Here is a 19364-nt window from a genome sequence, read left to right as displayed (position 1 = left end):
GCTCAAACCATCAGTGATGCCAAATTACAATAGTTGTTTCTTTTTAACAGCACAACTATCTATAATTGGAATCTGATAGTAATCTCGTCAAGAATTAACAGTATAGGTAGGTAGCGTAGTTACTATCAAGGCTATTGTCACTCTGTATTGCTACCATGCCTGCATGCATGCATATAGTGACAATCCTGTAAATTTCAACCATGGGAGTAGGTAAGTACATAAGTAAATAGCGGTGGTGGTGTAATGGTTAAGACGCCCGTCTGTGGATCGAAAGGTCTCAGGTTCGAATCCTACTCGTGCCACATGAGTTTGTATAACAATCTGACTCATGTATACTAGTTTTCATCGACCACCACTTGCTTTCGGTGAAGGAAAACATCGTGAGGAAACCTGCACACTGATTGATTATTAACTTGTGTGTGAAACGGAGAAGGCAATGGCAAACCACTCCATTAATAATGCCAAGAAAGTTGTTGTGTGTGTTTAATTCCACGTAATGACCACGACCCTCAGCCATGAGGAATACGACTATGAAGAAGTACTTATTAAATCCATGATTTCAACTTCTTAGCGTATCGACGGTGGCTTAGCGAATCGTATTGCCACAATACCGATAATTATTTCTGTGCTATAATAATACAATTTTGCGACACGAAACTCATCATTACTTTGAAGTCGGCTAAAAACAAACCAATTTTTCAACTATGTACCTACCTTACATTATAGATCTTAACCTTTCCGAAATTCAAAAAAATTGATCCGAAATGTCATTGTCAAAATATTTTGTGTTACCGTGTAGAAATAAAAAATGGTATTATAAACCAAGGGTTTATGTGGCTAGTATACAAGGTATGACTTGAACAAAGCCTGGAAAGTGCATGTGGTCTAAGTTCTGAATAAATTATTTAAATTCGTCTTCTCTTTCATCTTAATCTTAGTTATAAACGAGTACTCACTTAAAGACTATGATAAAAATATAAACTTGAACTATGGGAACCAAATTTTTAAATTTTTCGTGTCTATTTTTTACATTAAATTTGCCTGGAATTGATTTAGAGCGTGATATTCTTAGGTATTCACAGATATTTATCTGTGGATCTGGGTGTATTGTATTGAATAATTGACTGTAAATTGGCTATCTTTAAGAATTTACTATTTGAATGATATTTGCTTTTAACACTTTTTGGCATTTTTAACGAGCAAACTTTACATACAACACTGTAAAAACTCGCAGCACAGATACACTTCAGATTTATATATATATATATATACGTTCAGATTCAGACAGACACAAACTAAGCTGACTAACCTTACCTATCAAAGCATTCTGTGTTTTTTTGAAATTGCTGCTGTATACAATCCATTATTTTTGAGACAAAGATAAAACCTCAGGTAACAGGAGTAACACCTAGGATTTAGTAAGTGGTAAATGTTCAAAATAATCGATGTTCATTGGTATTTTTTATTATATGTGATGATCCCATATATAATATATGGACAAAATCATATGCCAGCTGTGTAGTGTACATCTATTTTAGTGCCGCACTCACCACATGACACATGAATGCACATTGCGTAGTTCATATAGATTTTATTTACCTCAATAAAATATCAGCAATGTATGCCGAATCCTTCGAAGTTCGCGTGTGCCATCAAAGTACCTATATAAATACGATCGAAGAATAAGACTTTCAAATTCAATGCGTAAAATATTTTTTTACTTTCTATAACAAATGTTAGTACTGTGTTGCCACATCGATTTCAATTGTCTTGTTTATTGCGCGACACTAGCGCCAAACCATATGTCACTTTGTTTCTGTAAGTATCCATGTGTGTGTGCGAAACGAAATCACGTCGCAAGTTACGTGAGTGAGTGTGCGACGTCGCGAGTTGTCTACCACTGATTATTTGCTTTGTACGTTTTTATTTTTGTAATTAACAGTTGTAAACGAAGTGTGTAGTAATGTAATAACCTCAAGTGATAACAATTGTGATACATCAACGCAATGGCTCTCAAAATCCACAGTGTTTTCGTGTACTATGTGATCCCGTGCGATAGCTCGACACTTGGGTTGTTTGTCCGTGACGTCTGCGTTTAGCGCAGCAAAAAGTGGAATTTTAGTTCAATTGTGACAACTAGTGGAAACATAAATATTACAAATTGTGTTGTTTTATGAGTGTTTATAAAATGGATGAGTGTTTTCTACATTGGAACCTTCTTACACCAACTGGGGCCATCAGAGGTGTCTCATGAAGAAAGGGTTAGTTTACCTGTTTATGTTTACTATTTATGCTGTTCATATCTGATTATTAGTGCAATATCTAATAATATCAAGTTATTCTAAGGTCATTAAAGATATGCTTATCTCAAATGTATAGGTTATGTTCTATCTGCCATTAGTTGAATATTGAGTCATACATCCAAAAATACATAAGATTTGACGACTTTATGACTGTTTATGCACCAAAAGTCATATGAACACGGATGTAGTGGGTATTGCAGATTGAGGCTGGGATGTATTATTTTTCTTTTGTTACTTTCTCTTATCCATGAGTGAAGGGAGAGAACGGGATGGGATGAGGGCAAGACGCGTTTGTGCGAGCGAGATGGTGCTCTACAAGGCTAGTACTAGTGTTTTTGGTCTCTACACATGACAACTTGCCTTACTTTCCTACCTAATATCTGCATAGTACCTAATTACCTAGGTACCTATGTAAGTTGGTAATTAAATTATTATTTGAATTAATTATGCTAAGTTACACTGCAGGATTATAACAATATACCTACTAGTATGAAGTGCTGAGCATTAAGTACTATGTGTAGGTACACAAACATTCATAGGTATGAATGTTATCATAAAAAAGTTTACATAGATAAGAAATACATTTTGAAACCTATTTTATCTTCAATTTCATTAATTATGTTTCATGTTGATACCTAAGAGGTACCCTGTATGGCATCTACAAACTTTTAGATATATTTGGAATTAAAATTATTGAAATTATAGTTTGTAACACCTCCTAAGTTATCACAGAAGCAACATACCAAAGATCTTTTTTCATTTAAATTGTTGTTTTTTTCTTGTTTGCCTATTGTGAAATTATCACAGTAGGCAAACAAGCATACAAGTTTTCTGATGGTAAGCAAACAACATGGGCCATATCTCATTAAATCACGGATGCCTCGCTGACTTAAGAAAATGAAAGTTTGGGAAACTCAAAAAGTGTAGGTATTCATTTATATCATTATTTTAGGCAACAATTTATCTTAACTTAGTTATTATTTTTTATTTCATATACTCCAAAGTTTATGACAACTGAGATCATATCAGCTACTTAGTGTAGATTAAACATTATTGATGAAGAATGTAAATTCAAATTATGCCAAAAACTTGGAAGTTAAAATCTCAAAGGTTTGTTCATTCAGTTGTTCATTCTTTAACATCCCAAATAGTTATGCACCCATTTTTTTATTATTTTCATTTTAATATTATTTAATAATTTTCTTTAATTAAGTGAGCACTAAACAATTAGGAAATGTAGCTTTATTTTATAATATGAATAAAACTAGACAAACTCACACTCAATATGTAAAATTTCTTTTTTTAATTCTATATTTTAGTTATTGTTATTGTAGCAAGAAAAGAAATAATATCTTATCGTCATAGTTCATGAGATACAGTCTGGTGACAGACAGAAGGACAACAGAGTCTTATATGTATATCTAGTTATAACATGGTCCCGTTTTATCAAATTCAAATTCAAATTCAAATCATTTATTCAGAAATTAGACCTTCACAGGCACGTCAATCTTTATATTTATAGTTATTTTTCACAAGCTACAAACTACTATCTCTTTACTTCCCATCTTATATTGTTACAGAACCTTAAAAAATATAATTGTGATTTCTGTGCAAGGGTTTCATGCTGAATTCAATGATAATATTAACTTTTGTACAGGTAATTATATCTATTTTGTTATAGCCTGTGTAGTTGGGCTATTTTGAAAACAACTCTTCTGTACTTGGAATAAAGTTATATTGTTTGTGCCCATTTAATTATTAAATACAACTAATGAATATACTTGTTAGATCTTCAGCTAAGTTAAAATGTAGTGTTAAGTAACAATTGTAATGCATCGTTGAATTTTATTATTCTCGCACTACTGCAGAAGATATAATAACTGATTTTTGTGTTATTGTCTGTGTTTAAATTGTATAGTGTCAGCATAATATGGTAGCTTTTAAAATCCGCAAATATAAATATCTCACTCTTATTTAACTATTATTCTATCCAGCATTTTTTATGAACTGTCTAAGCTAATTGAGGTAAAGCGAAATTTTCTTTATTTAATTTATCTTAGCCAAATATAATTTCGCCAATGTTAAGGTTGAGAAGGACACTGTGATTATCACTAAGATTTATCATCAGTTAACTATTCTACACAGCAACAGTCGACAGATATTGAAGATCATGTGATAACTAAAACAATACAAAAGATACAATTAGTATAACTTTAAATACTTGTCATTGCACCACAAAAAGCAATACATATGCATATGCTCATCATTTATTGATTTTTTCATACCCATCATTGGTAAAACATATAGACTTAGCTTTTTCTTTTAACACCAATTAGTAATTATTCATTTTTTGCTAATATTTTTTTGTTTTTTTAAATGGCACACATAATATGTATAGCTGAAAATAAAGTTACGCAATTGTGATGCATATATGTGATGACTGAAGTGATTTTAAAAATAAATATTTATTACTTGTTATTTCCTCTCCATCACTAATCGTGAAACCACGTGAATCGATAACGTAACGAGAGCGAGCAGAGTGCGGAGCGACGCGTGCGCACGTAACGATTAGATTAATTGGCATCATTACCATCGTGAATCGGAACGTTATCGGTACGACTAGCAATCACCTGCGGCTATGCTCATAAGCAATCCTAAAAGAATGCGTACCAACTATGTTGATTATTGAAATAACTAGTCGAGTTGAAAACTGGAAATATCATAACTGTGAAAATTAACTCACGCACAAATTATAATCTTGTAGTAATCTTAAAAGTCTAGTTTACTTAAAACACAACAATTAAATTAATGAGTGGAAAAGGAATCGTGATAAACATTAATTATATTCACATTAAAGCATCAATTTTAATATATTGACAGACCATTTACTTAAGTCGCAAGATAATTTATCTAAACCTAGTAGTCTACAATAAATTTTCATAATAGCCATTGTTTAATATCTGACTCGTAAACTGTTCAATGTGCTCAAATTATCATCATAAAATATTTTAATGTGACAGAAACGCGTAATTATTTGGAATTCTCAATAACGTATGAACTTATTGGAGAGAATAGGCTACCTACTACCCACACATTAAGGCTCTGTCTGCACTGCAATATTTATTCTCGCGAATTATACTCCGCACTCGTACCATACATCCTCACGAATTTTTTACCGCATGTACGAATACTCTATGTGACGACCTCGGTGGCTCAGTGGTAAAGTGCTTGCCCTTGAACCGAGAGGTCCCGGGTTCGATCCCCGGTCGGGTCATGATGGAAAATGATCTTTTTACTGATTGGCCCGGGTCTTGGATATTTATCTGCATGTATTTGTTATAAAATACAGTGTCGTTGAGTTAGTACCCCATAATACAAGTCTCGAGTCTCGAAGTCTTTGGGGTTAGCTCAATCTGTGTGATTTGTCCTAATATATTTATTTATTACTCTAGTCATTTTCTAAGTGTCACATAATTGAGATAAATAAACCGCGTAGTAAAATATCGCAAAGCGGACAGGACTTAATAGTTTCAAAACGCCACTAATACCACTACATAGACATCCATGCAATAATGATATATATGTAGACTCTAAATATAAATAAAAGATTTTATTTTCATTAAAAGGGGGATACGAAAAGAAGGGCTTCGGCGATGCAACGTATAAGTATATCTAATTCTTAAAGAAGTGATAATGTTTTATAATGATGTTACAAAGGTCGAGTGTTCTCGACATGTGATATAAAATTAATAGCTTATAATCTGTTAGGTAGCAATACATTTTTTACACGGTTGTTCTCCATTATAATGGTAAATTAATTATTTATTCATAGGTTCAACACGAACATGATATTTGCATGCTTAGCTGTTGGCATAATAGTAATAGTAAAAAATATCAGACTCAACAAGTTTCCAATCATCATTTTTAATGATTTTAAACTTTTTGGCTCGAACCATCCATCTAGACCATCTAGCAGCTAGTTTGCGAGACTAATGTATAATATTATTTAGATTAAACTTTAGACCGTGGTTTATGCCGCCTGTTGGAACGGTCTGACATTACGTTCTGAACCACAAACAATTTAAGGTCATCGCACTTGCCGGCACACGTATTAAAACGTTTCCTCCTGTCTCATACAAAAAGACGTCAAGCGCGAGCAAGTTTGGACATTGGAGGTCCGGTATCATTTCACAATGTTTTCATATCATATCAAATACAAGTCATTAATTTGTGGCCTGTTTGTTTATTACTTATTTACTTAAACCAGTATGATGTAATGTAACATATTATTTAACCACTACATAAAAAAAACATAAGACAACAAATATAAATGTAATTTGGTTACACTTGTAGGTGTTATCTTATATCATGAATATATCAATGAATGAATAATTACATAAATCGAAATAGTAGGTGAAGCTTCATTAGATCACGAACCCTAAGGAAGCTTAAAAGGTTAAATTGAAAAGCGGTTTAAAAAACTTCACACGTGGCTGATATGGCCCGGCATCGGGGTGAGGGTTAGATAGAAGGCGAGGTTCAAAATTCGAATGTATCTAGTGCGGGGATGGTACGAAAACAAACAAAACATGGGTGGTCTCGCTCGGCCGGCCGTTGTGTAACGTCCCGATTTCCCTTTTTGAATTTTAGAATATTTTCAAACTGTGGAAAGGTGTGTGGTTGAAAAGGCTTATCAAAATCATTTGATAAGCCTTTTCAACAAATATGCGCATGTAATAGATAGGTCATTAAAAAAAGTCAGTACCGTTGACAAAGCACTGTGAATCTAACCAAACTTTTCACTTTCAATTCGCGGAAATTTTAAAAGATGACATATAAAGATGGATCCTTTTACTTATACATGCAAAGAAGACGCTGCGCTGCTGGTTTCCTATTCTTCGCAGTCGTACCAGAATAACATAGTCGAATTAATTGAATTGTTTTCATCTACCTCACAAAACCAAACACTTATTATGATAAACACACGAGAATAAACCTTTCAGTAACATACATTACTTGGTTCGGCGGCCATTTCGCTTGTCAAACACAACGGAATATCGAGAGCGGTGTTTGCGAAATTCGCGAATAATTGCAATAAACAGTCATAGACTAAAAGATATGGTGTGCTCGCTGTTGGCACACTGCCGACAACAAACTCTGTTAGCTTGGAAAATCGTTTAACTATGTCTTCGAAACTCGTGCTGTGTGCTACCTACTGGTGAGATTCAGAATTTCAAACGTTGGTAATCGGTTTACCATTTCATTTGCATAAATCGAGTGCCGCCGTCGACTGAGGATGTACATTTTGAAGGACTAGGTAAATTGTACTAGTAGCCGTATGTCAAGTTATACAGCGTGGAGCTCTATGTTGCGATAATAGTGACGAATTTCCAATGAATTCGGATAGGTTGGTGTGCCGTCGACGTGTTTTCAGATCATTATAAAAGTTTATGTAAAGTTTTTGAATGCGCTTTTGTTTAGTTTTAGGACAGGTGAAACTTAACGTGTTTTGTTTATATCGTTGGAAAATTATTAAATTTTATAGTGTTGATAATATTTTAAGCAGTCGCTCCATTGTATCGGGCAATAACTCCAGAGTGTGTTTAATATGTTTATTATTACAAAACTGAGTAGAAGGGCTGGCACTATTGAAGTTATCTTGATTTATTCATGTTTTTATTAAAGAGATCTTTAGAAAGTGCTGCATTTTAAGCTTTTCTGAAATTTGGAATATGGCTGGAATCCTGAGATCTACAGAACAAATCCTGAGACATATGATAACTCAAGTTAGCCGGCATACTCGCATCGTAGGTCTAAGGTTGAATGTTACGCTGTCAATTAGACATTGCAATCTAAGCTACTCGCCCCGGCTTCGGTAATCATGTGAACGTAACTTGTAATAAAACGTTATTGCGAACATATATTAGGATAAATTATTTCTGAAACAATCTTCAGGGCATCCGGTAATCTTTTCAATTAAACGCGTAGATTTAATTACAAAAAACCACATGCATATTTCACTGGGACGTTTAGCTTGGCATTTTAATTCTGATCGTGTTATCAAAGCGGTTTCCTTTCCATGTTTTAAGAGTCCGTTCGCACCGTCGGGGATAAGCCCAAGTTATGGCAAATTACACATTGATTGCTTCCAAATGTCAACGCACGCCTTAATTAGTATTCTAAAATTGGCGCTTGAGGCGGGCGCATTAATGAAACCATCAGATGTGGCATTTCATATAATACGCAGCTATTCACGTATCTCGTGTAACAAAATTGATTGGAATCAGATAGGACTACCTGTGTGGGTTTATAAAAATCAAAGTTTTGTGATAAAAATCATCAAATCTTACATAATAATACACAAACATAAGCCTACATTCCTTGAGTATATGGACGTATATCTTCATGAAAAATTCTCTTTCCGTGATGTCGATAGTCGCCTGCGGTCATGTATTGTACCTAAGTTGCAAACTCCTTCCTTGCATCCTTTAAAACTCAGCCGAAAAGACACTATGAAGAGGCTTCAGAAAATTTTGTATATTTATAATATATGTGTATGTTTTTTTTTTCACAATTTTCTTATTATTGAATTCTATCAAATAATTTTTATTTTTTATTTTTATGTAACGAAATTCAAATCATAGAACACTATTAATTTTTATTGCAATAAACTTACCAACATAACATCCCGGTTTATTTTGTCGTGTACGTGTTTGACTTCATAATACAATGCAATCATTGAATAACAAGCCATCCCCCATCCAGGTGTCGGGCGTCACTCCCTTACAGGGGGTTACTCGGTTCAACCATATCGGTGCAACTGACTATAACGCCGAGAATCCGTTGTTCTTTCATATTGCTAGTTCGGACGATAAAACCGTGTTTGATATTGGGTTATTAAATAAATATAAATGTATATTGATATTGATCCTTAACCTTTACAATTATTTTTTTAACAACATAATAAATCAAATAGGGAATAGAGATTGCTAATAGTGTAAATATGAGTTTCTAGTTGCGCCCTGGGGCTTTGCTCCCGTGGGAATTTCGGGGAAAAAGTACCCTGTGTGTTATTCCAGGTTATATTCTACCAGTGTATCAAATTTCGTAATAATCGGTCCAGTAGATTTTGCGTGAAAGAGTAACAAACATATACACATCCTCACAACTTTCGCATTTATAATATTAATATTTTTATCCTAATAAGTATCTGTCACTGATGAAACCAAAATCATCAACTACCGCTCATTACAGCCTTTTCATACGCTGTTATGTTTAAGTTTCTTCACCCTAAATATTCCGGCGTTATTTTTAACCCTAGAACGTAACGATCTCTATTTATATCGCACAGAGGCCATATCGGGTTCTAAATTTGGTCCATTGATTTCATATTGCGTCACTTTGATTGTTGTTTGTGAGTACAGTCGACAATATAATAATATCGCCAAAATGTTTTAGAGTGAAGAAATACGATATCAATGACAAGTTAATATCAATGAGAGTTTGGCAATGTTATTGTTGTCAGTGTCTGTAGCACGTCTGTGGAATTTTGCGGATTTTATGTATAATTTTTAAGTCCCCTGTCTCAAGTTCACGATTCATGTTTGTGACTCTCCCACCATTCCCCTCACATTAATGGGGAGAATGTGGCCTATTATGATCTGAGTGTTGGGCCACGATTGGGATTGTTCAGAAAGATATATAAATAGTAATACTAGCTGCGCACCGGGGCTTCACTCCCTTGGGAATTTCGGGATAAAAGTACCCTATGTGTTATTCCTGGTTATATTCGACCCGTGTACCAAATTTCATAACAATTTTCGGTCCAGTTGATTTTGCGTGAAAGAGTAACAAACATACATCCTAACTTGCGCATTTACAATATTAGTAAGATTCATTTTGTACCCGACCAAAATGTATCCATCAAGCTTACTCAGTTTCAATAATTTGAGTGTACTGTTCCCTTTCCCTTCTAGTTCCATGGGGTCGATGCGTTCCTTGATTGAAAAGGTGACATTCACCTCGTCTATTTAAAGACATGTAAAAAGCTTTTTGTTCCTGAACATTTTACTTTTTTTATTGGTGCCCAAGAATCGTAACGTACCTCTCTCGGAGAGATCTATTTTAATAATATTTTATTTTTAGATTCGCTAATTTGGTTTTGCACTTCTTAGTCTACTTTTTCTTACTATTAATACTTCACATAGTACTGCTATTTCTTATTATTTTACGCCGTAATCAGAATTTCATTTTGTAATGTTTTAGTTTTTATTATATATAAAAAAGGTTAATGTTCACTTGGAAATTCAGATTAAAGAACTTGAACTATAAATTATTATCAATTTCTATATTAACTATTTCCGTTCACGTTCAGACAATAAACAATTTTACAACGTTTGATTAACTAACAGTCTCATGTTTATTTATCCTAAGCGAGCTCCTAATAGACTAATTTAACCGATTAAAGATTCAACACGCGTCCAGTGACCCGATCAATTAAAATATCGATGTCCGTCCGATTTGTACATACAAAATGTATTCCAACTTGCTTCCGCCTTAGATTTATTTTGCTTCAGTTTTATACAGCCATTCCACTTTTAGGGAAAATCGTAGGACTTTTTTTTAGCACAAGTTACATATTGCTATCTATTAACGAATTTCCCTATTTTTGCGTAGAATCTTAAAAATGCAATATTTCCCACTCCCCGTTTTCATTACACGCCATCTTTATTGTTATTGAAGAAGTTTCACATAAAATTGGGCCCGTATTTTATTTAAAATACTTTCAGTCCGTGACCTGAAAAACAAAGGTTCCGTCGTTATGTAGGGGTTAAATATGGGAGCCGTAGGTTTTCCTGAGGAGATGTTATGTGGTCCCTTGGGCTTACCGTGGCTTCTTAGCTGTTGTGCGTTTCGTGATTTTTTAAACAGTCTAATCCAGATTCTGGTTTGAATTATTACTAGTGAGTGGCCTACACTACCTTTGCCTTTTTAAACCTCTATTTTCGATTTATTTTTGTTACCTACATCTATAGTTTCTAAAACAATAATTTTGCAAACGGTCGATAGTATATTTTGAAACATTAATCAAACCATTCAATAGTTGATATTGTCAACATTAGCCAAGCTAATAACAGCACGCGAATAAATTATTCCAATTCCAAATCGATTACAAACAATAATGTTGTTGATGCGCCATTTGAATGGGTTTTTACCATTACCAAGGATCTTATCGATGCACTAATATCGCTCGCTATTTGTCGCCTGTAAAGAAAGTAAAATCGGTTTGCGATCAGTTTATAATGATTTTGTGTCGTGGTACAGGGTTGCTGTAAGTAGGTCACTTTGTGTGCCGGCGCAGTGTTGTGTTTTCATATATAAAAATCGATAAGAAAACAATCTTAAGAATTGTAGTGATGTTATTATTCATGAAATATATTTTGATTAAATATATATAAGGTACTTTATTTTTGTATAAACTTCGTCCATTAAGGATTCTCTGCAATTCCACGATTGTTGGCGAACCAGTGAAAGAACATAATAGTATATGATATTCTAATACAAAGACGCTATTTTTTTTCACAATAACCGATGAATTGATAGCCATTCTAACCTAGAATAAATTAAAAAACACATAGTTACCTTGACAATTATATCTAACTTAAACTATATCATGTTAAAATATAACCTAACCTAAAATAAAATTACCTAGGTATTGTTTTTAGTTACTGTTAGTAACCTTTCCAATATAATACAAAAATATTTCATGACTGTCCGGGGTTACTCGTATTAATTCGAAGGTTCTATAAATTACATATTCATTGACATTAACGGAGGTCGTTAAGTATCGACCATTTAATTTACTTTGCTCTCAACGCGTAATTACTCTCATGAAAATGCACCGTTGCACCTTAATATCATTATGGAGTCGCGCGCAACCCAATTTTTTTTTCAATTAGCAATTGTACTCTTCATTTTATAGATCTGACTGTTATTGAAATTGTAATGAAGATAATACATAATTTAAAAATATCCCAATTAATGGTATTGTCATTATAAACCATTTCTGTGATTCACACACGTGCACACTCGCTTCTATTAGGTAGTGTTTAAATCTTGCCTGAGAAAGCTACTCAGTACATTTTTTAATTACAGGAAGCAAATAGCCACTCAAAATGGACCGCATTCAAAATTTGAATATCGAAGAAGCTGAACGAGTAACGACCGTCCAATAAATCGTATGTTTCGCGCGGAAATAAATTATTTCAATCGATCGTCGTTCCCTGATTTACGATCCGAGAATTAATAGTTTCAGGAAGCCGGCGGCGATGCACCACATGCATGCTACAATGCGCAATGGCGAATGTGGTTGCATGTGTGTGTGTACGTATGTTTGTGCGAATGTGTACCATAGAGATCCTGATATTACGTAGTCGAAAAACCAGACAAGTGCACGATTAATTCATGTGAAGAAGCCTAAGGTCTAAGCCAACGTTAACATCGGTGTAATTTTAGCAGACAGATTGATTTTTATTTCTGTGTTGCACTTGTCAAGCCAAATACGGCCAGAGCTTTTGGTCAGATAAACAGTCAAGAGAGATACGGATAAAGACATTATTGTATAAAAGATGGTTAGTGCCCTTACCACTAAATAATAGCAAAATTATTGGAAACGTTTTAACGATCAAATAATAAATGCACTTTACTATTTCAAATACTGTTTGCGAAGAACCCTAACAATAAAACAATTCTAACGACTTAACTGACATCATAATGACTAACTTCTTTAGTTTTAGAGCAACGCAATAAATAAATAAAACACTCGTGAGATCGCGCGCTTTCGCAAAATGCCATCCTGTAAATGGTGATTATTTTTGCATAAATCTAACTTTCTCAACACGTCATTTTCGTATAATACCACATGCAAAGCGCAATTTTCGCAAAATGTCATACATAGTTTTTTCTCAACATACGATATTATTTATTACTAGGTATAAAATAACTATTTATTGGTATAGAAATTACTTCCTTGATTCAGAATTCGAATCGATATAGAATTTTTTCCCTATGACATTTTGCGAAAGTGACGTCGTGCATCAAGGCCCCGTGAGATAAGAAACTGCAACAATAAATTATAACGTTCTTCGCATGCCAACCTCACTTAATGTATGACACGCGAGAATATGCTGCAAAATTCGATAGGTAATCTAACGCTATTGTCTTATACATTCAAGCTTGTCTATTGGTTTAGTAGGTTTATATCAGATGTAAGGAACTCGACCTTTCACTTTCTAGTCGGGTTAAGAATTTTACGCGGTAGGTTTTCTAATGATATTGATCCAAACAAAAGATAAAAGTACACCAAGAGGTGGTCAGACCACCTCTCACAGAAAACCGACCATCCCTTTTCTCCCCTTGTGTTGATCAACTTCGACTTTTTACCCTTAATAAATAGGTCGGCTACGCGCCCTCAATATCTCAATATTAAACATTTGCCATCAAGCTTACCAAGTTACCAAGAAGTTTTTGTGAATTTGTTATTTACTATTATATAGCTCACGATTATACAGACTCTCAACCTTGCGTGTTCCAAGTTTCATACAAGGCTACGCTCTGAAGCCTAGGGTCGGCTTAAAAATAAATCTTTGAAATTTGAAAATTTGACTGTCATTTTACGATTGGCCTCCTCCCTGATGAAGAAGAAGAAGAACACATACATATTTTCAAAGTAGCTCACAGAGGTCGACGCTACATCATAATAATTATCGCTGAATTTCTTAATTACGCACTCGTTCGACCTTGTCGCGATTTCACACGTTGCCACGGGAAAAACAACTTTTCGCTCCAACAAAACTGCTGATAATTACTTGGATACCTATTTTGTCAGACTGATAAAAATTTTATACATAACACTCCCCACCCCACGCCATTTTGTGTTAGTATCTTATCGCTATTGCTATTTTAAAATTACTGATTGCATGTACTGTACTACTTTGTATTATCTGTAACGACAAGCCAAATGATCTAATATTAAAATAGAGAGAACAAATTGTCTTTCAGTGTGCAGGAAACTGTTCCCGATTTTATCAAAAAAAAAATAATTTGAAAAAATCTATAAACATTATTTAACTAATTAAAATTTCTTATTTCAAATTCTTTCAGCCCGCAAGTTATGTTTACGGAGTCTATGGACGCTTGTAATACGTTGAATTCACGGGCGCGCTGCCAAACCTTTAAGTAATGGGATATTGAGGGAGGCAGGCGATCAGTTAATACCGACCGACAGTAATCTAAAATATCAGTGTATTAGCATAAAAGTAATAGCTGTAAGGAAGCAAACACAATATATTTCTTGTTACTCTATATACTAAACGAAGTTGAAGAACTATTCGGTACTGTGGCTCTTGTTTTGTTCTATCTTCTTCCGATAAATCTTTTGGTGATAGTATATGTAGTATGTGGAATTAATTATTTTAGCTTTAAACTGTTTTCAATACTGCGCCCCGGAGCTTCACTCCCTTGGGAAGTTGGGAATATCGAAATAAATTGTGCCTTATGAATTATATTCCACCAGTGTACCTTTCATCATCAAAATTAGTTAGACGTGAAAGAATAACAATACTGTTATCCATACCCACAAAATCCCATTTATAATATTAGGACAAATTAAAAAAAAAAAACATACAAAAAAGTATATTCCGCCAACTGATACCTGCTATCGAAGGTCTCGTGACTTGTTGACAAATTTCAACTTTTTTTTATTATCCACCGATATAGCTTGCGTTATCTATTTCTTGTTATACCTACGTCTAGTGTGCGACAATGTGTCCTGTGTTTGGTTGTTCCGTTTGCATACCAATGAATGGTCTGCCATATTGGTATTTAGCATGCAAGAGTAGTTCTTATTGTTAACGCAACAAGAGCGTTTTGTTTCCACCGACTGGCTGACAGAACATTAATATTCACCTATTAGAAATTGCGTTGCACAGAAAATGCAGCTTTGTAAATTCTACTTAAATTAGGTGTTTTACAGAAGTTAGTTGCCACAATTGTTTTGAAGAATATAATGATTGTGTCTTATGAATTATATTCCACCAGTGTACCTTTCATCATCAAAATCAGTTGCAGTTTTTGTAGATTCATCTATTGAAAACGGTATTGGCATATGCCAATACCGTTTTACCGAGTATATACTCGTGTCAGATTTTTCAATAAAAACCTTTGGTCCCATGGGGTATTCGTGAGGACAATGTACCGCTGGTTTTCCCCACTAATCCGAATTTCTGCCACGTCATACTGTTAATGCATAAACTATGTATAAAGATGAAGTACATATTGTAAGTGTTCTTTGGTTCTAAAATTGTATAAAAATTCCTTGTATTAATTGACACTTAATTAGTATTGTTTTCCAAATTGGAAATGACCTTGAATTCTCCGAACACCGACTTTGTTAGCAAGTCTTGGCAATATCAAGGTTTTAAGATGTTACCAACTAGAAAAATTATATTATTGACGTAATCATTTCATGAATTTGAATATAGTAACAGAACTAGAAGCCATTACTAAGATGAAAATGTAAGGTGTTGGTCAGATCATGATCATTTTATGTGATAAGCTAATCAGTCTGAGATAGTAGAACTTATCTTTTTAGATGTCTTCCTGTAACATTTTATTTGATAAAAACGTCAGTTCTTACTTTTAGTCAAACATATTTTTTACAGTAGAAGATATGTCTTCTACTTGGTTTTAGTTATGACTAAATATCAAATTACAAGACTATGATGTAATGTAGATAGATAAGTGAATTTTGCTGATTAACCTGATGCATGGACGGACATGAACTATTTCAATACTTGATTTGCGGTTCCAATTCTCATCTTGGTATTGTCAGTTGTTTATACATTTGGATGTCGTTATCTTTACCAACATAATGCATATATGTATTTCAATGTGTTTATTTTTGTAAATAATCGAATACTAGTTTTTACCCGCGGCTTCGCCAGCGTGAATTTCCTACGGGAAATCTACCTTTTCCCGGAATGAAAAGCAGCCTAATAAAATCTCTTTCCCCATACTCCATTACATCCATCCATACATACCATATTGGAAAATTTCAAGAAGACTGGTTGAGTAAATAAAGCGTGACGAGGTAACAGACAAAACATATTTAACAAAGAAACTCACATTAGTATTTTGTTAGTTGGGATTTAGATCCTGATTTTAACTCTGAGACTCGTATTTCATGGCGATTCTGGTGTTCGTTCGATAAGAATTATTTTTCATGATTGATTATCATATAAGGGATAGTTAATTCGTTGTATTGACTTGACAGGAGGTTTTATCACTTATCTTTGATAAAGCGTATGTGCAGTTTGTTATCAGATATGGTAATGTTCGGTTTAATTTAAATGAGAATTTACTTTCGCTGTCACTATCTGTTTTCCAGTAATCTCGTTTATTGTATTATTTCTTTCTTGCATAATTTATTGCTACCAGTGTTGCATAGTTCTTATTTATTTATCTTTATGTATAATTTTAGCCATACCATTTTGGATCAGCCAGTAGGTTTTATAATGTTACGTATAATTTAATATCGACAACCTTGGTTTTAATCTATATTATATGCGTTATAAAATATAGTATCGTTGGGATAGTATTCCCTTAACACAAGTCTCTGAACTTACTTTGAGGCTAATTCTAATCTGTGTGATTTGTCCATATATAACATTTATATCTTCTTCCGTTCCTTTTATTTGGGGTCGGCCCTCCTCGTATGTTGGCGCCAGGACGGTATGTCCTGGGTTGTCTGAGAGTCCAGTCGTCATTTGTAATTTATTACGAAAATCGCGGCTAATATTTCCATAGTGGCTATGTTTGGGCGTGCGCCGGAAGCTGGTGCATCCAGTGAGATAGCGTGCGGGATGTGAACGTGACCGCCGGTGTAGCGACTGCTTTATTATTCCTAAAGGTGAGGACACACGCGTTCGGCTAATGTAATTTCTAAAGCCGGGTAAAAGAGAAACTATGACCTAGAATAATTTCGATATGATTATTGTATGCAGCTATTGCCATCACGCTCTCACTGTTTTAGAGGTATGTAAAAAACTCTTTGAATTGAGTCAAATCATATTGAGATACACCGTTGTCTTTCAGCAGCTTCGCGTGTAGATGATGTGTGTGTGTGAAATATTTTTTTTTCTTGATGCTTTTGCTTTATGCTGATTGAGTGTATCGCCACCTTAACAGGAACTTTGTTGGTGGCCTTTCCACACCATTGGTTCCGTGTTTTTCGTTTAGCGTTCGGAGTGCGGCCTGCTCTCATAGATTGCCTCTGGTGTGTATTGAATCAAGCACGGGTCCCAGCCATTCAACGTATCGTGTGTTATTTTTATTGTGATCTCAATCCTACTGAGAAAGATTGAATATGAATTAAGTTATTATAAGAATATTAATTTAGATTGAGTGTGCCAAAATATTTCATTACAATAAAACATTATATTTGCGTTATGTTTTCAGTATAGCCTAAAGTTTTATAGCAAATTTAAAGGGTCTTTTTTTAAAATGTATTTTTAAAATGTATGATATCGTATCGCACTCCCGAAATCGCAGACACGAATAATTTTCATTGGACCCAATCGTTGGGATAGATATCATTCGTCTCATGAGTCACAGATTTCATATCTTATGAACTAGTCTCGCAAGTTAAATTGATTTACAATCATCGTCTATGGTAATGCCAAGAGTCAAATCGTAATAGAATGGGTCAAATCATTTATTAGCCTCGTAAAATGATGTCGATTGTGTTTAAAATGCTTTATTTTCAACATACGTTACAAATACAAAGGGAGAAACCTATTTCTCGCGTGTAAAAATATATTTCTAAATATATTTTAATGAAGACTTGTAAAGATCATAAATAACAAATCTAGTTACCCTGCATCGATCTCTAACTATATCATGGTTATAGAAGCGAATTTGCAATGAATTTGTAATGTGATGTTGACTGTATGGTACATGATAAAATGGCAGTATAGATTCTTAATACTAGTATAAAACTTTTAGTAATTAATTATTGTCTGATAAATCATCTTATATTTATCAATAAGGAAAGATATCAAGCGATAAGATTACAATAAGTGAGCGAACAGATGTCACGGACGGGCGAACTCACAAGGTTATATAGGCTATCAATTATTAAATTATTTAAAGCAATTTATATTTTTAATGCTTTAAAAAATATTTACGCCTTAGGACAGGGTTTGTCAATAGTAAAACTTTTATAAATTTCATAATTTATTCTTGATGAAACGCTCTTATATATGCACTCATATACACTATTAGTTTTCAAAATTCATTATTATCATCAGAGCTCTTTCCAGACCACTGCTGAGCCAATATAGTCACTTTGATAATCATAAATCTGCCATCTTGCTGTTGCTAGTCTGAAAAATCTTACCTGGGTCACTATTCGGTTAGCGGTTTGCTCCATCTGCCATCACTTCGACATGACAGGTTTATGAGTATAGTATTATTTTTGTCGAGTCTATTCAGACGGAGGCTATTCAGACGGTGTTCGACCAGTATGTGGCCACGCTGATCGCTCTGTCGTTGGCTTCAATCTAGTCCTCCATAGTGCAGGATGGGGGGCAGTTGGTACTAGGACAGCAGGTGAGCCATAGATTGTACAACACCGCAATTATTGCACAAGTTATTGCTGGCGAAGCCCCGTTTGACTCGGTTTTCATGGTTTTCATTTAGAGACTCCAGAGTGCCTGGGGGATGAGTCTAGTAAAATATCTTGATATTATTATAAGTAGCGTAGTTTAGTTATCATTGACTCAACCGTAACTCAACACTTGTGAAAACTATTATTTGGAAAATATCCGTTCTTCCATAAGTTACAAAATTTTCCCGCGCTTTATCACAACAGCACGTCCCGTTTCCACTGCATCGGATGCAGGCGCGGAAATGCTTGGCTTGCATCGAAAATACACATTTATTTTCAAGTTCTACCACTTCTATTACCGCGTAATCCATCGATACCTACAATAATCTATTTTA

General features: G+C 34.2%; 1 protein-coding gene and 1 non-coding gene across 2 annotated transcripts in view; both read left to right on the top strand.

Moving 5' to 3' along the window:
- The first annotated feature begins 1843 nt into the window (after positions 1–1843).
- lilli (lilliputian) overlaps positions 1844–19364 on the top strand; it is a 163660-nt gene continuing 146139 nt past the window's right edge. Inside the window, exon 1 of the mRNA XM_053760096.2 lies at positions 1844–2261. Coding sequence (XP_053616071.1) covers positions 2251–2261 — 11 coding nt within the window. The 5' untranslated portion in view covers positions 1844–2250. The remainder of the gene's footprint in view (positions 2262–19364) is intronic.
- On the top strand, positions 5505–5577 carry TRNAQ-UUG (transfer RNA glutamine (anticodon UUG)). The gene has a single exon. It is a non-coding gene; the product is annotated as a tRNA-Gln (tRNA).

The sequence above is a fragment of the Plodia interpunctella genome, chromosome 20, assembly GCF_027563975.2.
Source record: "Plodia interpunctella isolate USDA-ARS_2022_Savannah chromosome 20, ilPloInte3.2, whole genome shotgun sequence".
In the NCBI taxonomy this organism is placed as follows: domain Eukaryota; kingdom Metazoa; phylum Arthropoda; class Insecta; order Lepidoptera; family Pyralidae; genus Plodia; species Plodia interpunctella.
This window is presented reverse-complemented; position numbering and strand designations above follow the sequence as displayed.